The following is a 26,781-nucleotide window of genomic DNA, read 5'->3' on the forward strand; positions in this document are numbered from 1 at the left end:
AGCTGCTCTGTTTGCCCTGCAAATGTAACCCTCAGTTCATTTTCCACAGACGAGCTGGACACACAGATGTAAAGTTAAAGGCAAAAAGAGACAGTTTCATGAGCAGTTCTCAAGCCGCTTTATGTTGTCAGTACATTTTTATTTGAATAAAAAGTGCATTTCTAGCTAGCAATACAAGCCAAAAGGCTGAATAATGGTGTAAATATATTTACATCTTGGCTACCAGCATATATGAACCAAGCTACAAAAGGTGTACAAAGTGGCCAATTTAGTAAGAGGGGCGTCTTTCTGCGTCAGACTTCAGTGGTTTCAAATATTTGGCTGTTTGCATCGTTGAAACATCCCATTTGGTCATTATCAAGAACAATTGTTAGACTGGCCAAAATGCTACTACATCAAATTCATCCTTCTAGGAAATAGAGAAGCAAACAACTTAGAAAGTCATTAAAACCAAGAGTATCCAGTGGTATCTGAGAAGACAGCTTGTGCCTCCCTCTGATTGGCTCTTTATAGTCTTGGCAAGAAGGCGACGAGGACGATCCAGAAAAGAGAGGATGTTGATTTAACTGTCTGATGAGTGAACTTGGCAGTTCCTTACTTAACTAGGACAAGTTGTGGATAGTCGACCAGACCCAGTGAAACTTGATCAGGTAAGAGGAGGTCAAAGGGCTTTATGTTTTCCTCCTAGGTGGTGGATTTCTTCTCCCACTCCTGCAAATACAAAAAAATTGAAACCGAAACTGTAATAACTGTCATTCATGATACATGTCATCATTTCTTCAGCCGACATCCAGGCCATCAGTGTGCTCTCACCTTAGCTTTCTGCAGGACGTTGCCTTTCGTGGCCATGATGGAGGTGGGTCTGTTCTTCAGTGCGGAGGCAGAGTTGACTGGAGAGGCTGCGTCTGCACTGACGTTGCTGTTCGAGGGTTGGGATGAGGATGCTGATGATGCTGAGGAGGATGATGATGGTGATGATGTCTGGAGAGCAGGCAGGGAAGCTGTTTTGGGCTGAGGGTAAAATGATAGAGAGGCTCAGGCCCTTTAATATCAAGTTCATGTGTTCTGAGTACGTTCATATACATGTATTTAAAACATTTAGCAAAATGCTTGGACTTTCAAGTTCTGCATTTACACCAATGGAAGCAGTACACTAACCGCGGGCGTGTCCTGGAGGCTGCTGTCCAGTGTGGTTCCCAGTGTGAAAGGCCCCGACTCCACCTTCTTCAGACTTTCCTTCACTTCAACCAACCGAAGCTCCACCTCAACCCTGCGGTTCTCCGCCTCGCGACACGCTTCCTCCTTCTGCTTCAGACGGGCTTCTAGTGAGGCCTGCTGCTTGGGATCTAAGCATAACAGACAGCCAGCCCTCAGTGAGTCAGTCAGTGAGTCGGTCAGTCATACAAATCAGTGTCTACTGTGTTGTCACAAGTGTTACAGGAAGTGCATATGCACCTTGGCAGGCACTGAGCTCCTCCTTGGTCTCCCTTCTCTCCTTCTTCAGGTTGGCCAGACTGCTCCTCACCTCCTCCCTTTCTTTCTCCAGGCGGTCACGCTCATCAGTGTAGCGCCTCATGTCTGCCTCTGTGCGGTTTTTGCCCAGTTTCCCTTCGACTGCACCAGGACAGCCTGGGAATCGAATGTTAACATTTTTTTTTAATTCTTGCACAGACACATAGTCCGTCATTTAGACATTTGCCTGAGGGTGCAAAGAAAAATTAAAAAAAAGCAATGTAATAATTATGAAAAAACAAATAGTTCTTGTTTTGGTTTTTTTTTGAAGCTGTGCCTGTGACTGCAGAGGATGCAGCTTTTCACTAGAGGGAGCCATGGTCATTTAAGATTTCAGAGAAAAGGAAGCACAGCAGAGGGAAACATCAGCAGCACAATTTCCTCCTTCATGCTGAAAGAAGGCGCGTGCTGGTTGTGATGCGGATGAGTGACAGGACGACATGCTCCCGAGTATAAGTGCAGTTTTATTCCGTATTCTACTCCTCTCCTGCGTCCAGCTAGCCCACTGTCGCTGTGTTTCACTCTCACCTATGGTATGTGCCTTGGGCCGCTGGGGTTGAGGACTCTGGGGGAACCCAGCAGCTGGGCCTTTGTGGGCCTGTCCCCCGGAGGAGTTGAAGACCTGTGGGATTCCAAGGCTCATCCTCTTAGGCGTCTCCTGGCTTTGGGACGTGGGTTTTGGCGGTTGAGTTTGTGGCTGCTGTGGCTGTGGCGTTGGAGGCGGGGGGCACGCTTGCTCTGGTTTGCCGGTTGCAGAAGTTCCATTTAACACAGGTGTTGGCTCTGGCTCAGAAGTGTTAGCCGGACTGAACTGAAATCAGAAGACAGAGTATAAAAGGTGAAGGAAATGCAAGCAAATCACATTATTAAGGACAATGATTCACTTGCTTAGTCACCTCCAAGTGTTTTCAACACTAAGCTGAGGAAATGATTTTCATAGAAAGTTATATCTGTTTCCTTAAATTGAATATGTTGGGATGAGACTATGACGCACCTCTTTAACTTGACATGAGGAATCCTTCTGGTCCTCAAATGGAACTGGTGAACGTCTGGAAGTTTCTTTGGCAGGTGGACTTTTACCTCCACCAGATGTATGGAGGAAGGAGCGCACAGGAACTAGGTCCAGGTAAATCCTGTTGTCAGGGTCCTCTGTTTCCACTGAGTCCTTGGCATCCTGTATGCACGGCTCATAATGTTCCTGGAGGTTGTTGTCCTCGGTGCCTGGCAGGCCGCTCTCTTCAGCATCCTGTAAGACATCGCAGCAGGAAGTTGGGAGATGGAAAGTGGCCAGATGAAGTGAGTCCGTGTAAAAATGAAAGTGAATTCGGAAACTGATTACAAAACAATGAGGGCAGAGGCTGCGTATTTCCTTAGCAACATACAAAGCACCAGATGATTTCGATTTGCGCATTGTTTGAAATTTACAGGAATCTCTGACTGAAATCAAAATGTACAATTTAAACGTCAACATGATGTGATTTCATCTTATCCCATCAAACGTGTTAAGCATTCCTTTTCTTAACCAGTCATTCCTTGCTTGTAAAAGATAGTAGTGACAAGGAAAACCTCTTTACATGAATGTGCTGGATGTGGATATTTGAACTGAAACAACTGACTAATTGAGTCAAGCACTGTGTATTTTTTTGATCAGAAATGTCCTGGTTCCAGCTTCTTTACTGGGAATATTTTATGTTTTTTTTAACAGCCTTCTGCTGTAGCTGGTAGATTAGTCAGTATTGAAAATAATTAGTTGCAGCCCAGTTGGATATTTATCATTACTAAAATGTTCTTTTCCCTTTTTAATGTGTCTTTAAATGAACTCTACAAAGCCAAAATAGTAAGATACATGACTCCCTGAATGATTCCTGAGATATTAAAAAATGCTGGAAAAGAGGTTTAACAAATGAGTTCAGTGTGTTCATTGTGATACACAAAAACGCGACTGATGAGTTTCCAAAACTAACCAGATGTACAGAAATACTGTCTATTGATTTTGAAAGAAGGTCAAGTGTTCATGGTTCATTTTGCTCCTGAACGTACCTCTGGATCAGCTAGAGACGCCACATCATCGTACAGCTCATCAGAGTTGTGAGAAATGGAGGGTGGGGTGTCAATGTAAGTGTTTGGCTCTGAATACCGCCTCTGCATCAAGCTGGAGAGACACACAGATACACAGAGGTTCACTTAAATATCATTCCGTATCATATGCATCAAGAACAATTTCCCATTTAAGTAGAGTGAAGTGAAAATGTTACTATAATGAAGTCCTGGCAGCGTTGACGATGCTGGAGATCCGCTCAGAGTTGACGTAGTCGTACGTCAGCTCCTCTGGGTCTGTCTTGGTCCCCGTTTGTGACAGCAAGAGGCCCAGCCAGTGACCCATGTCTGCTGATGTCTTAGCCTGGGAGGGGTTAAGAGAAGAGAGGGAAGGGGAAGAAAGAGTGGAACAGAGTGCATTCAGTTTATACCATGCACTTACTAAATCATGGATTTAAACCCTCATGGTTTATATTGTCTGTCATCTTTCAGTTTGTTTGAGTAAAATGATTGCTGCAGCATAATTCACCAGCAGGGTTTAAGGATTTCAGCCACTCAACTAAACGTTGCAAGAAAGAAGACATCGTGAGAAGGCTAATAAGAACATTATCCTGTTCCTGGGGATTTGCTGTTTTGTCATTTGTGTGTCTGCATCTTTCTGCAAAACAATTAAAGGAGGGTTTTTGTGCAGCTGTTGTGCAGCAATGTCGCACAATGAAGTGTTACCACTGAAAACAATTACACATAAAGGGACAGTTTCATATGGGAAGTTGAGAGCCTATTATTATTTTTGGGAGATTCAAATAGACGTGGTACTAATGGTTTGACACACCTTAAAAACGATTTGCTGATAGCTATTATTTTTTGTTTGTTGTAGTAAATACTGCACTCAAGAAGTTACAATTTGTGACATTCAAAATAAAAAACAACTCATCACAAGAAAAACACAAACCATAAATGTGTCAGAAACAGCCCTCGAGACTAAACATTAAATTCCATTGCCTATGACCAAATATGCGCTGCAGCAGGGTGGTACTGGAAACCTAATGAAAAAGGGCGTAGCTTTAGTCCCCAAAATCCCACAGTTTTGTAATACACCTCCACCCTTCACACACACATGCACACAAACATGCATACCACACTTGTGTGCACACACATCACATAGGTTATGCTGGATGTCAGCAGAAAGTGGTTTCCAAACCAGGATACTGCATGTTAGTGTTGAGGATTGTTTCACTTTGTGAGTAATGTTGATGCACTATGTGTCTTTCTCAAGATATTTTTGCCATTCCAGTAAGATGTCTCATCTGAGACAAACATGAACTGAGGACAGGAAGCACACTGCATGTACACAAGATATCATGGTCTATTTTAATGATCTTGGTTAATAAGTAACCTGTGTGGCTTGTTACGTACCAATACAGACACGCTCACTTTTATAGATTCAGGGTTAGCATCACCTTCCGCTTTGTTAAACAGTGTCATTTATTCAGCAATTGTTAGCAAAACAAAGAAGAGCATGGAATATTTTTTCACAATCCAAACACCCGCACATTTGGAGAGATGTTGCAAAGTACCAGAGAAGACACTGGTCATCTACCTCAAGTGTCGCCACCTGTGTGCCATCCATGTCAATCCTAAAGGAGTACAGGTGCTCAGGGCTGGGGTCGGGCAAAACACTGCAGCCCTCGAGGGTCACAGCCGGCTGGCTCACTTTGTTCTTGCCCTTGTCCTGGTAAAACCATAGCTGACCGTTCTTGATAAGACACCAGCAGGTCCGCCACTGGCTGTTCACCAGCACGTTGAGGTAGCCTGACAGAGGAGGGAGGAGGTGATGTATATGGATACTTACATGTCGGCATTTCGCACTGTAGTTTTAATGTTACCCAATCAAAGTTCACTTTAGTGGTTAACTATGTTTGTTTAATATCATAAACCCATTCATTCTTGTTGGTCATTGCTTCAGTGCTAATATATTGTTGTGGTTCTGACTATGCAGCCCAGAGGACCCCAGAGTGTCTAATTAAGACAATGCTTTTTAATTAGAGAAAGTATTGTAATCTTTAGTCTGGCATAAAAAAACGATTAAAAACGATCTAGACCTTCTACTGCTAGTACTGATTCCATCTGCAGAACACACAGAGAGGACTATGTTACAGAATCGCATCTGTACCTGACTGACCTGCAGTACATGCTTTGTCGAGCCTGACATATACAACAGACCTCTGCTCACCTGAGGTGTCGACACTTTTCTCTGGGCTCTCTAACGAGGAAGGTTTTTTCTTGCCAATGTTCATGAGGTTGCTGAACTTCAAACCTGCCCCGTATTTTTTCTTCACTGTGGAGAAGAGAAGAAGTAGAACGGCGCTTGACGCGATTATTTGCAATATTTGTGCTTTCAAATACCAGAACCGTGTTCCTAAACCAGTCTGCGGTGACACTGAAAAATAAAAAAAATAAAAAAACATTAAAAAACTCACCATCTTTGTTTTCAGGGGTTTCAGCATGACTGTCAGTGCTGCTGCCGCTCTCTGAAGCCACTGAGTATCTCTCACTCAGCTCTCCCTGTGTGTCCACATCTACATTTTAGTCATTTAGAAGGCATGCTCTTAAAAAATACAAAGTCTGACAAAAGCTGAGGGCAGGCAATCCAACTATTAAAAACATTTGGATTAAGTGTACCTTAGTGCAGATGAGCCTTGGGGAGTCGGACACAGAGTGCTGGGGGTCACAGTTTTCAGCTGGCCTGGGACTGATCTCCTGAATCACCTAATGGACAGGAAGAGGCTGAATAATGCTGACACATTCAGATTTTTAAACACAACGACCAGTCGGGTAATACCGCTGCTCCATGTGAGTTTTTGTGAGCTCCTACACTAAGAACAAGGCGTGTTTGGTGGAGCGTACCTTCAGCCACTGCTCCGTCTGCTCCTTGCTCTGCAGGCCCAGCACGATGGCCTCCCCTCCCACAGGAGTGATCTTCAGCTTGTGCTCTTTTCTCTTCAGCTGCTTCTCTTTGTAGACAACACTGCAGCCCAACAGACTCACATCCAGCAGGGGCGTCTGCTCCTTGGAGCTCTTGTAGCACTGAGGGGAGCAGAGATTTGATGTGTACAGTATTGTAGGACAGCATACTTGTGGCATTGTATGGCACTTTAGAATGACTTACTTGCCACTTAACAAATACCAGCATAGCAATACTGACACTTCCCGACATAGCGGGTTAAATGGACCACATCTTAATCCGCTGTGTCACCATCTACTGGGCTACTGAGAGGCTTTGGATGACGGCTAGGCAAATAAGGCCAATCTCAGTCAAACAGAAATAGGTTTAAAAAAGTCCCACTTTTCCTAATTTGATCCTTTTAACCAGTGAAGTCAATCCAGTGTAATCCATTACAACATTTGACATGCAAGAGCAAGAAAACCGCAGGTGTAATTACAGTCATTTAAGGAATACTTCAACATTTTGGGATATATGTTTGTTCGGTTTCTTTCCGGGCGTTAGATTAGAAGATCAATGCCACTCTTGTGTCAGAGCAGCTCATTTTGCCATGAAATAGTTACAGCGTGGGTCTCCCACCAAAACCACAAATTGTAATTTTTACTTTACTGTTTGCGTACGGATAAATCAAAGGAGACACAAGGGCTCTGGCTCTGTGCTTGGTAATATGATGAATGTGGTAGCAAACCGCTGCCTCACATCCAACACACAGAAATATTAGCATTCATTCAGGTTGTGTTTGTGTCTACCTGACAGATGTTAGCTTCTCCTTTTAGCTCTGTTTTGGTCTCCTCCAACTCCTCAGAGAAACTCATAGGTCTTTTCTTTCTTTAGCAGCTAGGTGCTAACTTTGTCTTCCATTCGCAGCTGGGCAGCTTGTGTACTTTGGTTTTATCAGGTATTTTTTACTTACTTTAGGATTATTTTTTTTCCATGTACAGTGAAATGTCATAATTACAGGAAGAATATAACCAAACCCTACCCTTCATAAAACCATCACACTCTCTGATTTGTCATTTTCACAAAGTCGTATACCCACCAGCAGGCGATGGTCTTTGATGACACACAGCTGTTTGGCCCACTGGCCGAGCCACTTCTTCCTCCACAGGAAGGCACAGATTCGAGCGTCCTTCATCAGCTCGATGGACGCCTCTGCTGATGGCCACTGGTGCTGCGCTGACGGTGACTTTCCTCTGGTCACTTCCTCCTCATCGTAGGACTCGTATGAACTGCTAACCACCTCCCCATCATCTGAAAACAAAAAATCAATGATGGTATGACGGAAGAAATAAAATCAAAAGGCAGGGGTTATGAGGGGAGAAAAATGACAACAGAAGCAAAGGTTCATGATGATGGATGGCGGAGTTCGCGCTCAGTTTTGAAGGAGCAAATGAGGTTAACGCCCGATTTCTTGACTTGAGGATTTCCTCACAACACTCAATCAAATAAGCAAAATAACATTTTTAATACTGATGGGTAGTAGCACGATAAATATGCAAAGTTATGATGAAAGGGAAAATCATAAATTAAGGAAACTGAGGTTGAGATGGAACTGATTAATGATGCCTTTCACAAGTCTTGACCGGAAATTATTTCTTTACATGCATGACCTTGTTGAAGCTCAACAATGAGGGCCGGAGGACATGCTGGCTCGCTCGTGCACAGTACAGCTTACGCCTCAAACAACGTCCAAGACATGGCACAAACACACAAGTCTTGTGATAGAGAGCTAGCTACCCCTGGTGATAACAGCATAGACCACACTGTCAGAGCTCTGCACTCGCATCAAGGGCCTTGAGAGGAGGCCAAAACAGTCCAGATCTACACAACAGCAGGAGGATGAGGAGGAAGAAGAAAAAGTTTGAGGGAAAAATGCCTTTTATTTAGATAAATGATAATGGTTACAAATATTTAGAAATTGCAGTACATGACAACAACAGAAGCTCATTGCTTAATTAGAATTTTTTTTTAGCATTTGAGCATCAGCCGACACCGGTAAAATAAAACCTTATATTGGTCCACTGCTCCAAATTACATGAGGGGAAATCCATCCACATGTAGGCCTAATTAACCTCACTAAACTATATTGACTGTGTCATAACATAATCATAATTTACCAAATAACATGCAACCTCTAGCTCAGAAACCAAGATGGCTGCAGTAAACAGCCCCAAACACTCTTAAGACGACACAACTGCTGACATGCTTTGCAGGAAGAAGGCTTTTGTAGAAGTATTCTAGCTACTCTTCAGTTGGGCCTTGTTTCACAGGAGGCAGAAGAAGTATGAGTCTGAACCAGAGTTCTTACCGTTGATAGTTTCCTCATAGGGCTGCGCCTCCTCGTAGTAACTCTCTGAAGTGTCTATACAGGCTGGAGCTGGAACTGCAGGTAAGGGGAACGGCTCCCGACCCACCACACCCTGACAGATGAGAGAAGGGTGGGGAGAAGGGGAGGGAGGAGAAAAGAGAAAGACAGGGGCGAGGGATTATAAAAATTAATCCATAATCCATTAATTGCCATATAACAATACATACTAGTATGTTCAATGAAAGCCCTGAGGAGGAACATGTCCAGGTTAACACACACACACACACACACATTATTAACATGTGTTGTTCCCCCAGGCTCAACATGTGGCTAATTCAGCTGTCACTTCAGGAGTAACCAGGGAATTCCTCATGTAACCAATCCTCGTCTGACCCGGTGCACTACAGAGTTACATGTTTGCCTTCAGGGAAGAGTGTGTTTGTGTGTGTGTGTGTGTGTGTCTGTGTGAGTGAGTGTGTGTGGGCCCAGTGGCTTTCCTGAAATCAATCAGCAGTCTGGCTTCACTTCTGTCTCTTTTCTCGTCTCCTGTGTGGTAAAGACGGTCTGTCTGTCCCTTCCCATACTGCTGGAAACCACCAGACTCTCTGCTGCTTGGCAGCATGAATGAGTCTCAGTTCATTTAGAAACTCTTCATTACTTTTATATCCCATTAAAGTCAGTAAATCAGCTACACACACTAACTCAAAATACATTTTGGCGACGTTTGCCATCACTGGAGTTCATTATATCGTCAATTTGTATTTCTCAATGATGGCGAGTTATAAATCCTGAAGAGTTCATCTGGATACACCCTAACTTTAAACTGGTAAAAAGTGTCTTTAACATTATTTAAATGTTAAGGATGTAAAAATTGAAATGGCGCGTTGACATTTCACGGCATAGACCCATCAGTCAGTGTATATAACATATGCATTAGCTGTGTGCACTGGATAAAAATATAGCTTTTCTTCATAGATAGATACAGTAGATAAGTGTGGTGGCAATACAGGCCTCGCTACACTGAGCAGGAGAACAGAATAAAAGGGACTCCCTGCTGGTCCACATGATGGCCCTGGTCTTCCTCTCCACTCGTCTGCGTTGCAATTCCTCCACTCAATCTTTAGCCACACCAGTTGTGGCCCTGAACCCCACTGAGTCTGGTGAGACCGACCCATTCTGAATTTTGCTTCATACCTTTTTACTGCTGAGAAATTCTGGTGAAAACCACGTCAGAGCAGATGTAAAAACTCACAGTTACTTGGTAGAGAATGACACGTTTTTCTTTGGAATGGTGAAATCACGCGGAAAGGCTACTTTGTAATGAAAACTCTCATTCACGCATCTCTTTTGTGAGACAAATTGTAAGCTTACTTATGTCCCTGGTTTGCAGTTTGCTGTTGATTCACAGGTTACACTGGAGTTACATCATCAGGGTTTGAAAGATGACTTTCTGACTCAAACGCTGTGTTGAAACAAAAACTTCCCTGGTTTCTTCACTGGAAAAAGCTCTTTATCTCCACAGCCTGTGGCCACAGGTCTCCAGCTATCACAAATCTATGGTGGCGAGCAGAAGATGGGAGATATGCAAGTTTTGTCTTGGTATGTACTCGAAATAAGATGACATCTCAGCTTTAAAAATTCAGTAGCTACCAGTGAAGATGAAATCTATGTATTCTTTCCAGGTTAAAGAATGAATCAAGGAGATGGATGATGGAGACAGACTTTCCGTGGAAGGAGGATTCATCTGAGGCCAAAGAAAGAAGTAAAAGACATGACATGTGAAAGGAAGGTAAAAAAGAAAAATGGGATAAGTAACCTGAGGAGGATATCTGAGGAACTTTTGAATTTATTCATGTGCACAGGTAATTGTGACATATATTAATGTGCAGGAAGAGGAAAAAAAAGCCCCAGTAGGCTTATTCATTACCTCAAGCTACTTATACACATGAAAATGTAAAAGAAAAATAAAGTTACACTTAAAAAAACCCCAATTCATGTTACTTAAGTCTGATATTATTGTATATATATTTAAAAAGTTTTTCTCGAGTGAACTCTGTGAAACCCTTTGAGTTGAATGACAAAAAGCGATTTTCTTAACTATGTCTAATGTTTCCTCCCACCACTGATCTGAAGACGCTGTCTGTGCTCCTTCATTTTTACTTTATTCCCCCCTTAGGCTCTGTCACATTCCCAGCAAGATCACAGAAATATGAAATACAACCCTTTAGCAGAGGAGCTTCATTTATCATGCAAACCATGCCTGAGGGAGGTCGGCTCTGTGGAAGTGTGAACTTTCACAAACATCTGAAAGTATCTCATAAAATCGGAGTTTATTTAATTGAGATTTGAGATCAGTCAGTCAAAACTGCTTAGTGTCTCTTCAGTGTAGCAATGTTTGATGTGACAAAAGCTATTCCCTTCCTGCAGGATAACTCTGCAGCCAACTTTGGGAGTTTGATGATATCTGGCTATTCTCTATACAAGAAAAATGAATAAATGAGAAAAGGGGCACTAACATATTTGGTGGCTACCAGCCTGTGGTAGGTTCTGAGTATTTACTGAGAAACAATTCATATTTGTCTGTTTGTATAAAGATCACAAAATCATGATTTCTGACGTGGGCTCTCAGAGGCAGCCGCGGTAAACGGGGAATCCCCTGCTTGTGAGCGCTTTCTTCACCATATCAGATCGGTGAACTAACACATTTCCAGTAACATATAGCAGATGCCGTAAGCTGTCATAACAACTGGCGTCATGTCGTGGCCCGCATACGGTCATAGTGACGAACGCTTGCTCGTGTGATCCACCGGCACGCCAGAGAGTGGAGGAAAGGATCCACGAGGACATGTGCGGCACAGAGATGTTATCACTGCGGTTAAAGGAGGATAACATCAGTTCTACATTATTAAGCATGTGGAGGGTTTTTCATAGTGCTAGCATCAGCAAATACACACATCTTCAAAGTGATGCAAGTCGTGTTGAACGTTGAAAAAAAGGGAAAGTGTTGTGTCAGTGAATGTCCTCGTTTTGTGCACATTGGCTGACTGGTACGACAACAGTTCAGTGCAACAGAGACATTGTTACAGTTGTGTCACATCCGTGCTTTTCCTGTCTGCTATTGGACAGATCTGTGCTTTCACCATTATACTGCATTTTGCCCTTACCTATTTAAATTCGGGCATTTTTGCTATAATGTTTATGACTTGTCTCCTTTGGTTTTGGAATGATATCTGAAAATAATACACTGCTGAGGCCCATAAATACTATATAGAACAACTTAAAGCTGCTCTATGTTCCAAATCATTCCCTATCTAAAAAACTGTCATGTTATAAGTGCCTGAATTGACGAACTACTGCTCACTGTAGCATTAATTCTGGATATTTAATATAAGGATGACTGAATGAGCGGATGGCCTTGACACAGAACAAGATGGAAGATGCCATAAATCACAGAAGAACAGAATGGAATCAGGCCAGTTTCACAATGATGGACACAAACAAGTGTTTGGATCCAGAGATCCAGCTGAATTTCTGTCGCTGTCTTGTTGCAATAACAGTACGTTGCTATATTTTTTTTTTTTTTTTTTTTTTTTGGAGTGACAAAAATCTGGACTTAATCCATTTCAGTCACTGTTAAGAAATGATTTGAGATGATGTGACCCCAAAAGTAAAGAGAAACAGCTACAAAAGCTCAAGAGTTGACAGGGTCTTCATAAGAAAAAGCGATTCTTCGGAGAAAATGACTCTGTAAAGAATGAGGCAGGCACACACACACGACAGTACTAACAGTGTAAACTGCTCCACAGTGAAAAAAAAAAAAAACAGCAGTCTAGGCATCTGCTATTAATTAAAACAAAGAGCCAGGCATTCCAGAGCAGCAGCAGCCCCCCAGACCGCCCACCCACCCTTATCTCTATCTTCTTTCTTTTTCTCTCTCCATTTCACTCATCTCCAAAAAACTAAGGTGGCCTGTTGTGTGAGCCAAGGCTAAAGAGGAGCCATTCCACAGACCAGCTGGTCTGATATGAAAAAGAGAAGGGAAGGGAACATGCCAGGTGTGTGTCTGTAAGTGTATTTTTTTTTTCCCCCAGCAGACTTTGCAATCATTCCAGCCCTGTAACAGTTACTGTAGCCCTCAACCTTTCATTTCTCACAGACACACACACACACACACACACACCCTCACCACAGAAACATCGGGTAGAAGGAACGGATCGAGGAGTCGGAGCATAAATAACAAAAGCAAGGAGAGGGGGGCGGCGGAGGAGGAACAGGGGTGTGGTGGAGGGGCTTTGGGTAAAGAGTGGGAAAAAAGAGCCCAAAAAACGAACAGTCAGAGGAACATGGAAAATCCCTGGTTCCCATGCCAAGAATCTGGCGCAGCGAAAACACACACACACACACACACACACACACACACACACACACACACACACACACACACACACACAGACACAGTGTATCTGAAAGCCTGCTGGGAGCTCAGAGGAGAAGGGGAGAAGGTAGTGATAAAAATAATCAGTGCAGCTCAGCTTTAGAGAGCCAGATTCAGGAGAACTCTCTGGGCCTTTCCTGTCTCTGCTCTAGTTGTAACATAGTTACTGGTAACTGGTTGGCATTTGTCAAACTGAAAGTGGCATGAATGAAGATGGAAAAAAAGTCAGTAAATGTCAGCTGCAACGTGGGAGGCAGAAAAAAAAAAGAAAAACAAGAAATTCACATGACACAGATTTTGCACATACTATATTTGTTTTTCCATTATTTTTCTCTCCTTGGGAACACTTTGACCTCCTCTAAACCTGTCATGGTTTTGCCTCCAGATTTTTTTCCCATTTGTAAGTATTCACAAGTGGCCAACTTAAAATGTTTAACAATAAATAAGGAAGACCTACATGTATAAAAGTAAAACTGGATTTAAAGGGGTAAGGCTGGCAGGTGATGTATTCATGAATAATTCAGCAAATACTTGGGCTAGCCAATCGTATTGCGGTCGTGATAATCACCAGTTGCCGGCAGCCGCACTACCGCTTACTGTGCATGTCAACAGTTTTCCTTTCCCTGCCTGACGCTTGCAAGTGGCACAGCTGCTATCTATAGTCCGACTCTATTTTCAGACCATGCAGACGGGACGCAATGGAACTCATACAAATCTTTATTTACCGCCCAGCTCCGGGGAAAAAATGGCTCATTTACTTCCGAGTCACACGCTGTATTGTCACTTGAGAGCCTGTTTCAGGGAGAATAAAGACCCCGGTTTAAGAGATCATGGAAATGCTCGAAGGCCTGAGAGATATTCATGCCGAGAATGCGACCCTTGATCCAGAGGACAGGGAGCACCAGGCGGGCTGGGTGAGAGTGAGGGTGGAGGAGAGCTGGTTCACTGTGGAGCGGGCCTTGCTGGAGAAACACAGTGACTACTTCTGTGCTCTCTTTCAGTCTGGGATGAAAGAAAGTCACCAGGACGAACTCCACCTGAAGGGAGGAGTGCATGCAAGGGGTTTTCTCGTCGCACTTTCTGTCTGCAGGGGAGAGATTCCCACCATCAGCGACCCGGATGAGCTTACAGAAGCTGTAGAGTGCGCTGCTTTCCTGCAGGTTGCATGCTTGGTGCAGCATCTTTGTGACATTATTGATTCAGACAACTGCCTCTTGCTTTACTATGCAGCCTCCATCTATGGGGTACATAAACTGTTTCACAGTGCAGCTCTTTTCCTTTGTGATGCTTTTGAGGATTTGAAGGAAGCAGCAGAGAGTGCCATTCCCGAAGACCTTCTTCAATATTCTCAGTCGTTGTCCCCTACTACATATATAGCAATCGGCACCCACTCTCCTTCCATGGAACTGCTTCATGACTCCTTCAGGGTTGTTTGCTACCTTGATGAAAAAGAGGGAGAGTGGAAGCATTTAACTAACCTCCCCACTCTCTGTAGCACCTCCATGGCCGGTGTGGCAGTGCTTGACAATCGATTGTACATTGTAGGGGGAGTTTATGGCTATGGTAAGGACACAGTGGACTGCAGCTTTTGCTACAACCCAGACTCAGGGGTCTGGACTGCTCTTCCCGGACCACAGCAACCAAGATATGACTTCACCCTGCTGGGGCATGAGGGCCGACTCTATGCCATTGGTGGCGAGGTCCAAAAACGGATAATCTCTACAGCAGAGAGTTATGACATCGAGAAGGGAGAGTGGACATTTATACAGCATGCACCAAGACCTGTAGCATCTGCAGCGTGTGCTGTTGCAAGGCGGAGGATGTTTGTTTGCTTCTGGAAACCACCAGATACCACAGACATCTATGAATATGTACCAGTGAAAAATGAATGGAAACTTGCCACCACAATGATCAGACCTCAAAGCTATGGCCATTGTATGGTGGCACACAGGGACAATTTATATGTGATGCGCAACGGGCCTTGTGACGACTTCCTGCGCTGCCTAATGGACTGCTACAATATCACGACAGGCCAGTGGACAGCCATGGCCGGACATTACATAAACAGCAAGGGGGCGCTGTTCACTGCAATGATAAGGGGGGACACTGTGTTCACAGTGAAACACATGCTAACTCTTGAATACACCATCGCTGGAGATGGATGGAAACCCCGCAGGCAGATGAAGGGATTTCCAAAGAGTGGTTCACTGTGGACGTGTTTACTCAGGCTTCCCAAGACGGGACCAGTTAGACCACAGCTGGATTCAGAAGGGAAGGAAGACGAAATGTCTTTGCCAGACACATCTGAGGGATTTGTGGAAGCCTTGCCACAACTGTGAAATTACAGCACAACTGAAAAACAACGTGATACTTCAGGGTTTCTAAACTAAAAGTACAAGAATAATAAAAAAAAAAAAAAACACTGATTCTAACGGTTTATGGAGACTGCATAGTCTACCAATACCCAAATGTTCCTCATTTCAATGCATTCACTTTCACATGCACTCACAGTTGTGCACACACACACATGCACACATGCTGACACTAAACATTTGTTCTGATTAGCAACAGCTGCTACTGTAGTTTATATTAGGGGAGGCCACAGTGCGTGTGTGAGTGTGTGCAGAGTTCAAAGGCACTGACGGGATGTCCTAAACCTCCCATTCTCTAGGTTTTTCCTGAGGCCACACTGGGCCAATTCAGGAGCATTCGGCCTCCCAGTCAACATAAAACACAGCTCTCTCACACATTCTTGAACGCTCACTTGCTCAGGTTTGTTGCCCCATGAGTGATTAAATACCTGTTTCTATGGGAGAATACATTTCACATAGCCTCAGGCTTGTAACTCTGAGGGTTGTGGGAAATGTTTTTGTCTTGTATGGCCAAAGACTGAATTTTTCTTGTACATTAAAAACCAGAGGAATTCTCTGGCATCACGTGATATCAATCCATAGACCTTTATTATGAATACTTAAGGTGCTTAGTGATGGTAATGTTCTTACTGTAACAAAAGACCAAAATACTGTCAATTACATTTAAAGCTAGAATTTGTCTTTGGGCAACTTTTGCATACAGTTGAATATTGTGATTCCCACTTAACTTTCCCATGTATTTTGTTGAGTTCAGCAGTCCTGCTGGGGTTGATTATGCCATTACCATCCCCACCACTGTGGCTGAGGCTCAAAAAGCAATGTGTGTATGTTGAGTCAAATCATTTCACATGTTAATCCACTCTGACGGAATCAGGCTGGTAATCACTTACTGTTCTCGGGGGCGGCAGGTCGGGAAGGCTCTTCTGTGGGACGGGGACACATTTTGCTGCTTTTCCATTCAGCAGGGCATCTGATCTGTCATCTGGGTCATAAAAGCAGGGACTCAGTGCACAACAGAAATTTGACCTCTTACATTATATCGGCTAAACATACAGAAATTCAAGATAAATGAAAGAAATGGTTCATTGTGCAAGTTTGAATTTGCTCCGTTTTTTTCTAACACTGTCCAGATGTCTCCTAGACGTCAGTGCTTCCCAGTATCTCAAGACCCTTCATTGTTAATTACAGTGACCACATAACCCAAATCAAGGGGAACCATTTGTATGGTAGCAACAACCCTTTTATACAAAACATACACCACAGCACATGAAAAAATTGAATCAAGAAAATTAAAGAGGACTCTCACAATGGCTAATGCTAAGCCTATGTACAGCAGTGGTTCACCTCTTTGGCTTTTGAATCCCTTCGATATTTTGGGAAAAATAATAATTATAATAATCAATCAAATAAATTATCTGCATTTCATGATACCACTCACACATCTGTCATTTCAACATGAATATATAGCTATAGCTAGGAGACAGTTATCTTAGCTTACTGTAGCATAAAGACTGGACACTGGGAAATAACTAACTTATTTTCAGACTGTGTAGGTATAATATGTTAATCATTGAGCTTTAAAGGTACACAGTCAGGCTAGTTGTTTTCCATTGCTTCAAGTCTTTCTTCTAAGGCTAAGCGAATGGTCTTCTCACTATAGCTCCATATTGAATGGACCTAATATTTAGCGTACAGATGTGAAAGTAGCACCAATCTTTTCATCCAGATCTCGCCAAGAAGGCAAATGAGCATATTTCCCCAAAATGCTAAACTGCTAAGTCCACTTGTGAAGAGGTAAAATTACCCAGTAGTTAGCAAAAATTAGTAGTAAAAATAAAGGGAAAAAATCAGATCAGATTTTGTGTTGCAGAAAAAAAAAAGTTTTCTCTGCGTTATCTTGTGAACCTCGACCTATTAGGGGAGCTTTAACCCCCAGGGTGAGATGATAAGTGTATCTCTGCCAAAATGATTGTCTCCCATTGTGTTGCACTTATCTTCAAACCTTTCATTAAGTTTCTACTTGAGTACTGACGTGTGGATTAACATACAGAGACAAGGGGTGAGCTTTACATAGTCACTTTAAACATCTTCTCTTTAAAAAAAAAAAAAATCACTCACTGAATCTTTCTCTGTCTCAAACATGAATGCAGCTACGGAACATCCTTGAGCTTCAAATAGCAAAGACCAAAAAAAAAAAAGGTTTGGCCCTTTGGAGCTCATGACTGTGTTGCAAAGGACATTAAGAAAAAAAATCCAGTTATGCAACTTCACCGTAGGTCCAAGTTTTGTTGTATCATCATGAGGATGGGAAACAAGATGTGCTGAATTACATTAAACTGGGTCAGTATTCTCACACATTGCATGTGTATTAGCACTGACATAACAATAGCTGAGCTTTTGTTAAAGCCCTTCTCTTGCATGTTAACTGAAAGATACAGTTCAGTTTAACCAAGTTGTTGCTAATTAAGGAGCCTCTGTGTCTCTCATATCTACGCCTCCACTTTCCATCGGTCTATGCGAAAGAAAACCTGTGGCTTTGCTAGCGTCGCTGCTGAAAATATGTGTTAAGTCTAGTGCACATTCAAACCACATTCTTCATCACTGTCCAAACAAAACAGGTCAGTCTCAGATGGTGCAGCGCTATGAAGAAACAGACAGGAAATGGTGGGTGAAAGGAGGGGGGCTGAGGGGGCTGCTGCTTGTTGCAGCTTATTCTCATGTCTGCTAGTCACTTTAATCATGTGGAATTGAGTATGAGATGCAACAACTCAACAAGTATGCGGTGGTGTTTGACCACCTTGTTCAACCTCAAAGTACTTTTTCTTAAAGCTGTTGTCCCAAGTTGCATATATAAGTAGTTTATTTGCAACTTAGAGTAAATAATGACTTATAAAGAAAGCTCTAACCCAAATCTAAATCTAAAAATCAATTGATGAATATGTGTTTGCTTGATCGTTAAATTACTAGTAAGAGTAAATGTGAATGTAAATATAAACATGTTCTCTACCATGCGAGCTTACTGTTATCCTCATCTGGAGAAGGCACCTTAACATATTTTCTCAAAGAACACAGAGCTTTTCAATCTTTTGCTTATTGATAAACTTCTTCAATCCATTTGTAGTCCATAACTAGTTTGGTTTTATTTGACACCACATTATTCATGTCACTTTGAGGACATAGTTTATAAATGAAATGATGTGTATAAAAATATGGGACAAAACAGGACACAGCATTTTATTTTCAAATACAGGATAATCCCATATTATACGGGATGATCTTGTACTGTACAGGACAGATAGCAACCCTAGTTAGGTTAGTGGGTAAGCTTTGCTTATTAGTACTAAACAAAAAGTATAGCTGAGGATGATGGGAATACCATTCATTCTGTAGGTATTTGGTCATAAATAGTAAATAGTCATAAATTATAGAGAAATTAACATTTTGACCTGCTGGTGGCACAAGATGAAGTTACCAAAGTCTACCTAAAGTCACCACAGTCTTTGGGATTCAGTGTATCTGCATTAATTTCATAGCAACATATACACTATACTGTACATATACACTAAAAAAACAAAAATGTCGCCCTTATGGCAGCACTACAGGAAAAGTCAGGGGTCACCAAAGTCATTAGGACTCATCCTCTGAAGAACATGACTAGGGGAATCTGTTTCAATAGTTGCTGAGATTTGTGAGTGTATCAAAGTGGTGCACAAACCAAACGACATTACATCACTGACATTAAGACTATGTCCCTGCCGTGGCAATGATGCTATATTATGTCATAAGCCTGTGGTTTCAATAGGAAGAATACAATCTTTTTTTCTGTAAAAATTATATTTCAGCTACCTTTTAGAAAAAAAAATGACCATAACATAACTAATATCTGTTTCACACTACAGATGTTTGAAACTCACACCTTTGTCGTTTTTGTCCTTCCCGGTGACAATCACTTTGTTCATGTAGATGTACTCCTCATCAGCGCCTGCATCGAGACAGCGAAATGTGGTTAAGTTCACATCAGTGCTCTTAGTGTTGACACTCACCACAGGTAACTATATATTGTGTCTTAACCACACAAAACATTAGACAAATATGAACCACTGTAGTGTTACAGTTAGAGTATTCTTACAAATATTCTTCCCCAGTTTCTATATTTGATAATATGAATGAAAGGAAAAAGGTGACGAATGTGAAGAATGAATGGAAGTTGTAAAAAAAAACTGCTGCACCTCTTTGGCCCACACACGTTTATTCTACAGGACTAGGCTCCCAAGCATGGTTCTCCTGTCTAGGAATCCTTCGAGCTTTAATCAGACTGAACATACAGTATTGTTGATTGTCAGGAACACAAGAGAACTGCTGTCTCAGTAAAACCCTTGGTGGGACAGGTGAGGACCCAGCTATTGAAACATCAGGGGATTCCCAGATTCATTTGTTTGGCTTCAAATGTTCTCTGACTCCCAGCACCCTCTGGACTTTATTGTGAAAAGTTGACCACCTTGAAAATACTGTAAGGTCAGGCTAGTGCATTTTTACATAGACTCGGGCTTGTTCATTTGTTGCACTGAATTGAATCTCCAACACTTGGCTTTGCTTTCTTAAAGTTGTGATGCACTGTAGTGAATATCTTTAAAATAGACCTCTGCATAGGTTGTACACAAAATCACAGCTACAGTCACAACAAGAGCGAGGATATTTTGCTTCCGAAGGAATTTACTTGTAGCATTGATGGAAAAATCTGAGTCCAGTTTATGGTGCCAAACAAACTTTCATCATGTTTGTCAAAAAGACCAGGATTAAAGGAGAGTTTCACTCAAACAAGTGGCCCATTGTGCAGACAGATGGGCCCATTATTGACACCCACTCTTACCGTGGTGGGCATTCATCAGACATTAGTCAGAGAACTCCTTGCCTGCACAGATACAGCACTGTATAATGTCTATCTTTGAAGTTTTTGAAAATTGTACAATGAAACATACAGTTCAGCCCCTGAACTTGATCCATCCGCTAAGACCAGTCTAGACCTCCAAAGAGGTTACGTTATAACCAAAGATATGAGTGCGGTTTAGTTTCAAATTGTGCTTCCACTCAGTGTCTGCATGGAATTTACAGTATTTTCACAAATAAGAAATAGGATTGGTCAAAAAACAACAGCTTCTTTTTATCCAATCAGTTTTTTTTTGTTTGATAGGCATAAAAAATAAAGGGGTACAATTTAATTCAAGTGAAAATAAGAAAATAATATAAATATAGTCATAGTGATGGTTTCCTGTGAAATGGTGGGAGGGGCTGAACATCACTGGACAAATGATTAGGACAGCCATTAGAGACCTAACTTGACTTTTCTTTGCACTCGAATCTAAATATTTACAGGTCAGTGTGAACAATCGTATCATTTAGGAAGTTGATAAAACCTCATGTCATGCGCTAACGCTGAAGTCAGCTCAGTGAGAAAAGGACAGGGTTTGGTTTACTGTCAATATTAACATGGTGGAGTAATTACAAGCTGGCAAAGACATTGCCATAACATTGCCACATAAACAGTTTGAATGAATGTCCTCTCTCAAACAATAAACCCTGCGGTTTTGCCATAGCAAACTCCAGCTGGTTACTGTAACCTGTTATGGGAATTTGTTCCGGAGCTGCGGTGCACTTTTGAGGAAGGTCGTTTGATTGAATTAAATATTTTAGCTGACTAAGATTATATCCTGAGAGGAAATCAAACAAAACTCTAACCTTGGGTGATACTCTGGAGAAGGTTTCTCCTTTGAAATAGATATCGTGAGGTGAAATCAAACAGCAGCAGAATGAAACGATGTTTTGCCTGTACAGTGAAACCAGATTTTAGGGGAACAGAGTTGAAGTGCTATTTATAAACTGCTTCTCAAAGGAAGTGAGCATCCCCAGAGGATAAATGCAGCTTCGGAAAAATGATACAGCTTGGAGCCAGGAGAGGAAGTATGGAGAGACGAGTCCAGGACCTGAACATGGAAAAGCGTGACTGCTTGTGTGTATTTGTGTGTGTGTGTCTGTGTCAGTGTGAAAAACTGAGAGAGGCAGGGACCGAGCAGCAAAACTTTTTTGGCTCCTTCAGTCCAAAGGTGACAGAGAAAATAAAATAACTGGTTCATTTAGATAAAATGGATTTTGTTATTATCTATTCTAAAGCAAAGATCTTGCGTCAATGTGGATTGTGCGCAACTTTTCTCTACCATTATATAAGGCTAAGGTTTCTGAGGGATCAGCGGTGTCATTCATTATTACCAATTAATAACACATCTAGGGCCTGAGGCTTGGACGCGGCTCAGCGTCAAACTGGTTCACGTTGTAAGTAACTGACTTCCAGGCACTGTAAATCACAGCGGCCCCCCACCAGTTGCACCCTTTTCATGTTGCGTTTCAGAGCCAGTGAGTTAGAAAAATAAACATGTCATTAGCTGTTTGACAGGATGCTTCAACAGGCCATGCATCATTTTATGATGAAGCAAGAGGTACTTTGTTTGATTCTACCTCACTTATAAGCGTAAACTAATAACCGCAATCGTTCACAGAATAAAAATATCAGTCTGATAATCTTGCAGGGGAGGTAGAAATGCAGGCAAAAATATTTAATGCAGTCACCGCATAGTGGTATTAAGCAACCAAAATGGGATAAAAGACCCCAAATGTATTTGTTAATAGAAGACAGCAAGAGTATAATTATTACATGGTGGTTACCGAGAGTTTAAAATAGCAAAGTAATACCAGAGTGGGTTGCTTGATAGCCCCTCTTGGGCCAAACTGCCGACAACGTAAACTCATTGAATTATGGGAAATGCAAAGCGAGACCACATGTTACATAAGGTGCTTTGCATAAAGACAGACAAACTGCCAGCTGGTCTATAAAGCTTTTGAATGAGCTGTAGTTAAACATTTGTGGTTAAACCTCAACCAGTGTGACTGTCATCTAAAAAAATCACAAATACCGCAACATTAGGAAATATGAGAAAGGAACAATTACAGTGAGGAAAAGTTTGTGATTACTTCTTTTATTTGAAAGAGCCCTGCTCTTGATACCTCTAAAAAGGCACTTACAGCCGATTACATACCTATTTGCAACAGAACATGTTCTACATGTGCGTGGGCCATACTATGCCATTGACCTTTTCAATGTACCTGCTTTTAATAATTAAAAGTACCATTAGGATCTGAGAACTCGCCAATACTTCATGAGTGTTATTAAATACAAAGATTTACTCATAGGTCATACAGCTAGAACTCTATAGTAATGTTTAGATATTCTGCAGCCTTCATAGGAGGTCAATGTCAACTCATGACATAGAGCAGGCAAGATTTTATCACTGTAATGACAGATGGTCTTACAATTTGAAAAGAAAATGTGTTGTTTACATTGTTATATGAAAGCCTTGAATATCAGAAAGGTTCTGGCCATTTTCAATAAAATATAAAATCCCAGTCTTTACTCAGTTTATTTATTTTGCTATATAATTTCACAGATAGAAATGTAACGAAAAATTTAGTTGACCCCAACATTATTTCAGTCTCTTTCAAACTTTCTCTTCCTCAAATGTAATTTTCCAAATTATGTGTTCTAATTGTATTATAAAAACCGAGAGCTGTTTGCAACCTTTCACTTCACCCTGATTTTGGTTTTGTCAGGTGTCAAAAAGAAAAAGAAATTGCTTTCAAAAAATCCACCAAGATCAGTTCCTGAATAAAACTGCAGTGGGGACTAGGTCATACAGTTTTAGGATTGTATTTCCTTTTATTTCTACACTGCCAAATTGTAATAGTTGCAATTCAAATTAAGGTAACTTCAAGGTTTTTGTAAAGGCAGTGAGTCATGTTGAGAGCTCCTCTTAGTTTACTGACTGGTCTGGCACATATCAGTGGACCTCAACTGATACAGTGGACGTTTTCCAGACTGTACTTCATTTTTAGGTAACTAAGATGGAGAGCCTAGTCGAATCCACATTTTTTATGAAAGAGCTCATCTGCTGCAGCGCTCTGCTATAGCCTATATATACATATGTCTGTAAGCAGGTCCACAGTACCTCCCACTCTCTGTTCAACAACCTACAGTACACTTCCACTCTTGACTGAGTTTTTCCTCATACCATTGCAGGATCTGTAGGACTGGAGGAGATCGGCCAACAAGCCCTTCTGGATGGTGGCATTCCCACTCAGGGTCTCCTTGTCCAGGATGAGCAGGAAGCGGTGGAGCTCCATCAGGAGCTGGTCCAGCACTGGAAGCACAGACATACAAGAGTCTCAGAGATATAACCAATTAAAATCCCTTTATGTCAAATGGTTTTCTTGGTGTGGAAATATTTATTAGAATTAAAATAATGGTTTTAGACAGGGGCTTCTCATCAGCAAGAAAAAGAAGAAGCATGAGTGATATAAAACCTCTGAAGTTTCCAGGCAAAAATATTCACAATATTATACTTTAATTTATGGCTGGGAACAGGGAGTTCAACCCAAGGACATGTCTTTTGCCACTGATTTCAGCTGCTAGTTTGTAAGAGATTTCATTCTCACTGTTTGGCTTTTGTGTTTTAATCCCCATGCTATATGCCAATATTTTCCATGGGAGAAACTGATCAGAGGTTTTCAGCTGGCAGCAGTCAATAACCATCCAGACTTTATGTCATTCACTTAATTCTCTCTTGCATTTGCTACTGACAGTTGTAAGTCTTTTTGGGGTTGTTTTGGGAGTTGTATGGGTTTAGTAAAAGGTCAAGTCCATGGGAGGGAGGAGCCTGGGCCCAGGTCGGCGGGGCCACTGTGTCTGGGTGCGTCCCACACACACACATCCTTCAGGGGTCAGAGCTGAGCTCACAGCCCTCTCCACTGTGTGGGGAGCTCTTTGTGTTTCCCTTCACTCTCTCTAGGCCTCATGAATAGGCCCCTTGCTACAGTGGGCCTCAGTGTGTGAGCACTTCACCAGAAGATGAGACAGAAGGGGAATAAAGGAGAAAGACTTTATTAAAAGAAAAAGGTGGGGCAAACATCAGCGGTGGTAAGTAAAGTCCCCACAGAATGTATGTCATCACCTTTCTCACTGCAGCCACTTGGCTGACTTTAAAAATAAACACAAAATTCAACGCCAGAAGACAGTCATTATTACATAAAGGTAAAATGTAATTACCGACAAAAATGTAATTTTCCTCAATCAGCTGTCTATGAATAGCAACAACAACAAGCAAACAATCGATGCCACACTCGTCTGTGCGATGTACTGACCTAGGGTCAGAAGGCGACTAGCATTGCATAGCATAAAGACTGAGGACACAAGGCAATTACTAGCCTGGTTTCTCCAAGTTTTCAAATCAAATCAATCAAGTTTATTGTCTCATCCCATTTACACCAGTAAAACTCTTTTCCTTTAAGTTGAAAACTGGGAACTGAAACTGCACTAAAACTAACCTGCCTCCACAAATAGACACTCATATCACTTCAAGTGTAGATCTTATAATAGCCAATCGAGAACAGCATTAGATATACATTCTTTGACATAACAATAACAAGCACTCTAACGAGGACACATCAATAGTTAGTCAGGATACAGCCTTCTCATCCTTGACAACTAAAGATATGTCCTGTGACTAAAAGTGAAATTAAGTTTAAAGCTAAGACAGAAACAAAAACTACTATTTAAATGTGACTATTTAAATCATCTGACTCCACTGAAGAACTGAACTTTACTCCACATAGAATAACAACGAATTGCTAAACTATTACAAGAATAACAAATAGCCCCTCTCTGTTTGAACTCTATTAAAAAACTGTCAGCTCATCTGTTTTAGTGGCTCCTTCCGGCTCAAACTGATCACTAACCAGGACTTGCGGGGGAATATGTTCATGCCCTCTACCCCCTTCTTACACTCCCACACATCAAAAGACCTCAGAAAAACAGGAAATTTCTGCAACATAAGGTGTCAGACCATGGTAAGCTTTGCCTCTCAGAGATGACGAGAGGCGTTCCCCGAAGCTAAAGCAAACTGGGTTCTCTTTAATGACTCCTACTCAAGCTGAGTCAACTTCTGCTGAGAGGCCCCATGTGAGGAGGACCTGCACCATGGAAAGCATCACTGAACTGAACATGTATCCACACACGCACACGCACACACACACACACACACACAAACACACACACACACACACAGGGGATGTAGAGTAATTAAAACCAGCTTAAACAATGATAAAAACTCTCAAAAACATTTACTGGCTCCTCTTTGTGTAGAAATGTTACTGTAATGATTAAAACCACACACATTTCCTTTCATTACATTTCTAATAGTTGTTTAGCTGCTGATGTTTGGCCACTCGGTATGAATCTAAACATTTTTCCAGCTTCTCCTCCTTGTGTGTTTGCAGAGATTGACTCAGATGGCCTTTTGGATTGGGGGACCCTGGGAAACGAAGTCAGCTGACAGGACAGGGAGGTCTGCAGCAGGCCGTCTCTGTGGGCTACGGCTTGGCCAGACGCCCACTGCACATCCAGTGAGTGACCGCAGCCTCCACAGCATAAACAATTCACTTCTGTAAAATGGCCAAAAGGAATTTGAGAGAGCCAGCCAGCCAGAGTACTACAGTGTTTTCTAACTAACTGCTGCAATTAAAACACAGTAAAAAGGGCAGGTAAGAATAAAATATAGAGGACACTTAACAGTATAAAGTCTGTTGGCATAATAAGTTGAATTTTAAGTTTTCATATGCCTACATTACGCACATAGGAAATTAGTCTTCCTCATGCCTGAGGTTGTCCTTTCTGGTTTGTTCCATTAACAAGAAAAACAATTACCCTTTCGTTTGAGATGTCCACATCTTTCGGTTTGATTTAGTGCTCAGATAAGTTGGCAGATAACTAAGATGTATTTGCAGTGCCTGATTAGGTTCAAACAGAGGAATGAAATGAAAAAGGCAGACCTTTAATGGGGTCTTGTTTAAAACCTGTCTGGCTGTCTGACCACTCATTGGACCGTTGCTGTTACTTTTGATGTAACACTGTGTGAATTTTTCGTGAAATATAGGCAAGAAGATCAGAGCAGAGATTATACATAACAAATGTTTTGTGCAATTTCATTTGCAACACGCTGAAGTCTTTTAA

General features: G+C 41.8%; 2 protein-coding genes across 4 annotated transcripts in view; one reads left to right on the top strand and one right to left on the bottom strand.

The window, feature by feature from the left end:
* Nucleotides 1–118: 118 nt before the first annotated feature.
* The window catches only part of afap1l2 (actin filament associated protein 1-like 2), a 36,154-nt gene continuing 9,491 nt past the window's right edge, over nt 119–26,781 (bottom strand). For 2 of the 3 annotated variants that reach the window (XM_071463624.1, XM_071463625.1), the window contains exons 2-19: nt 23,786–23,914; nt 19,585–19,650; nt 16,559–16,650; nt 8,862–8,973; nt 7,593–7,804; nt 6,457–6,636; nt 6,232–6,318; nt 6,030–6,114; nt 5,783–5,887; nt 5,150–5,361; nt 3,768–3,913; nt 3,553–3,664; nt 2,507–2,758; nt 2,041–2,323; nt 1,456–1,629; nt 1,159–1,346; nt 814–1,011; nt 119–711 (exon numbers count right to left, since the gene is read on the bottom strand). In XM_071463624.1, the coding sequence (XP_071319725.1) occupies nt 685–711; nt 814–1,011; nt 1,159–1,346; nt 1,456–1,629; nt 2,041–2,323; nt 2,507–2,758; nt 3,553–3,664; nt 3,768–3,913; nt 5,150–5,361; nt 5,783–5,887; nt 6,030–6,114; nt 6,232–6,318; nt 6,457–6,636; nt 7,593–7,804; nt 8,862–8,973; nt 16,559–16,650; nt 19,585–19,650; nt 23,786–23,914 (2,660 nt within the window). In that variant the 3' untranslated portion in view covers nt 119–684. Of the gene's footprint in view, nt 712–813; nt 1,012–1,158; nt 1,347–1,455; nt 1,630–2,040; nt 2,324–2,506; nt 2,759–3,552; nt 3,665–3,767; nt 3,914–5,149; nt 5,362–5,782; nt 5,888–6,029; nt 6,115–6,231; nt 6,319–6,456; nt 6,637–7,592; nt 7,805–8,290; nt 8,789–8,861; nt 8,974–16,558; nt 16,651–19,584; nt 19,651–23,785; nt 23,915–26,781 lie in introns of those variants that run through there. The other variant, XM_071463626.1, reaches the window with a different exon arrangement.
* Nucleotides 12,986–16,237, top strand: LOC139609282 (kelch repeat and BTB domain-containing protein 13). Its single transcript, XM_071463631.1, has one exon. It carries the CDS (start codon nt 14,127–14,129, stop codon nt 15,633–15,635), a length of 1,509 nt encoding a protein of 502 aa, XP_071319732.1. The 5' UTR covers nt 12,986–14,126; the 3' UTR covers nt 15,636–16,237.

Source organism: Trachinotus anak, unplaced genomic scaffold (genome assembly GCF_046630095.1).
Source record: "Trachinotus anak isolate AG129_WGS33_773 ecotype Australia unplaced genomic scaffold, CSIRO_AGI_Tana_v1 ptg000025l, whole genome shotgun sequence".
Lineage (NCBI taxonomy): Eukaryota > Metazoa > Chordata > Actinopteri > Carangiformes > Carangidae > Trachinotus > Trachinotus anak.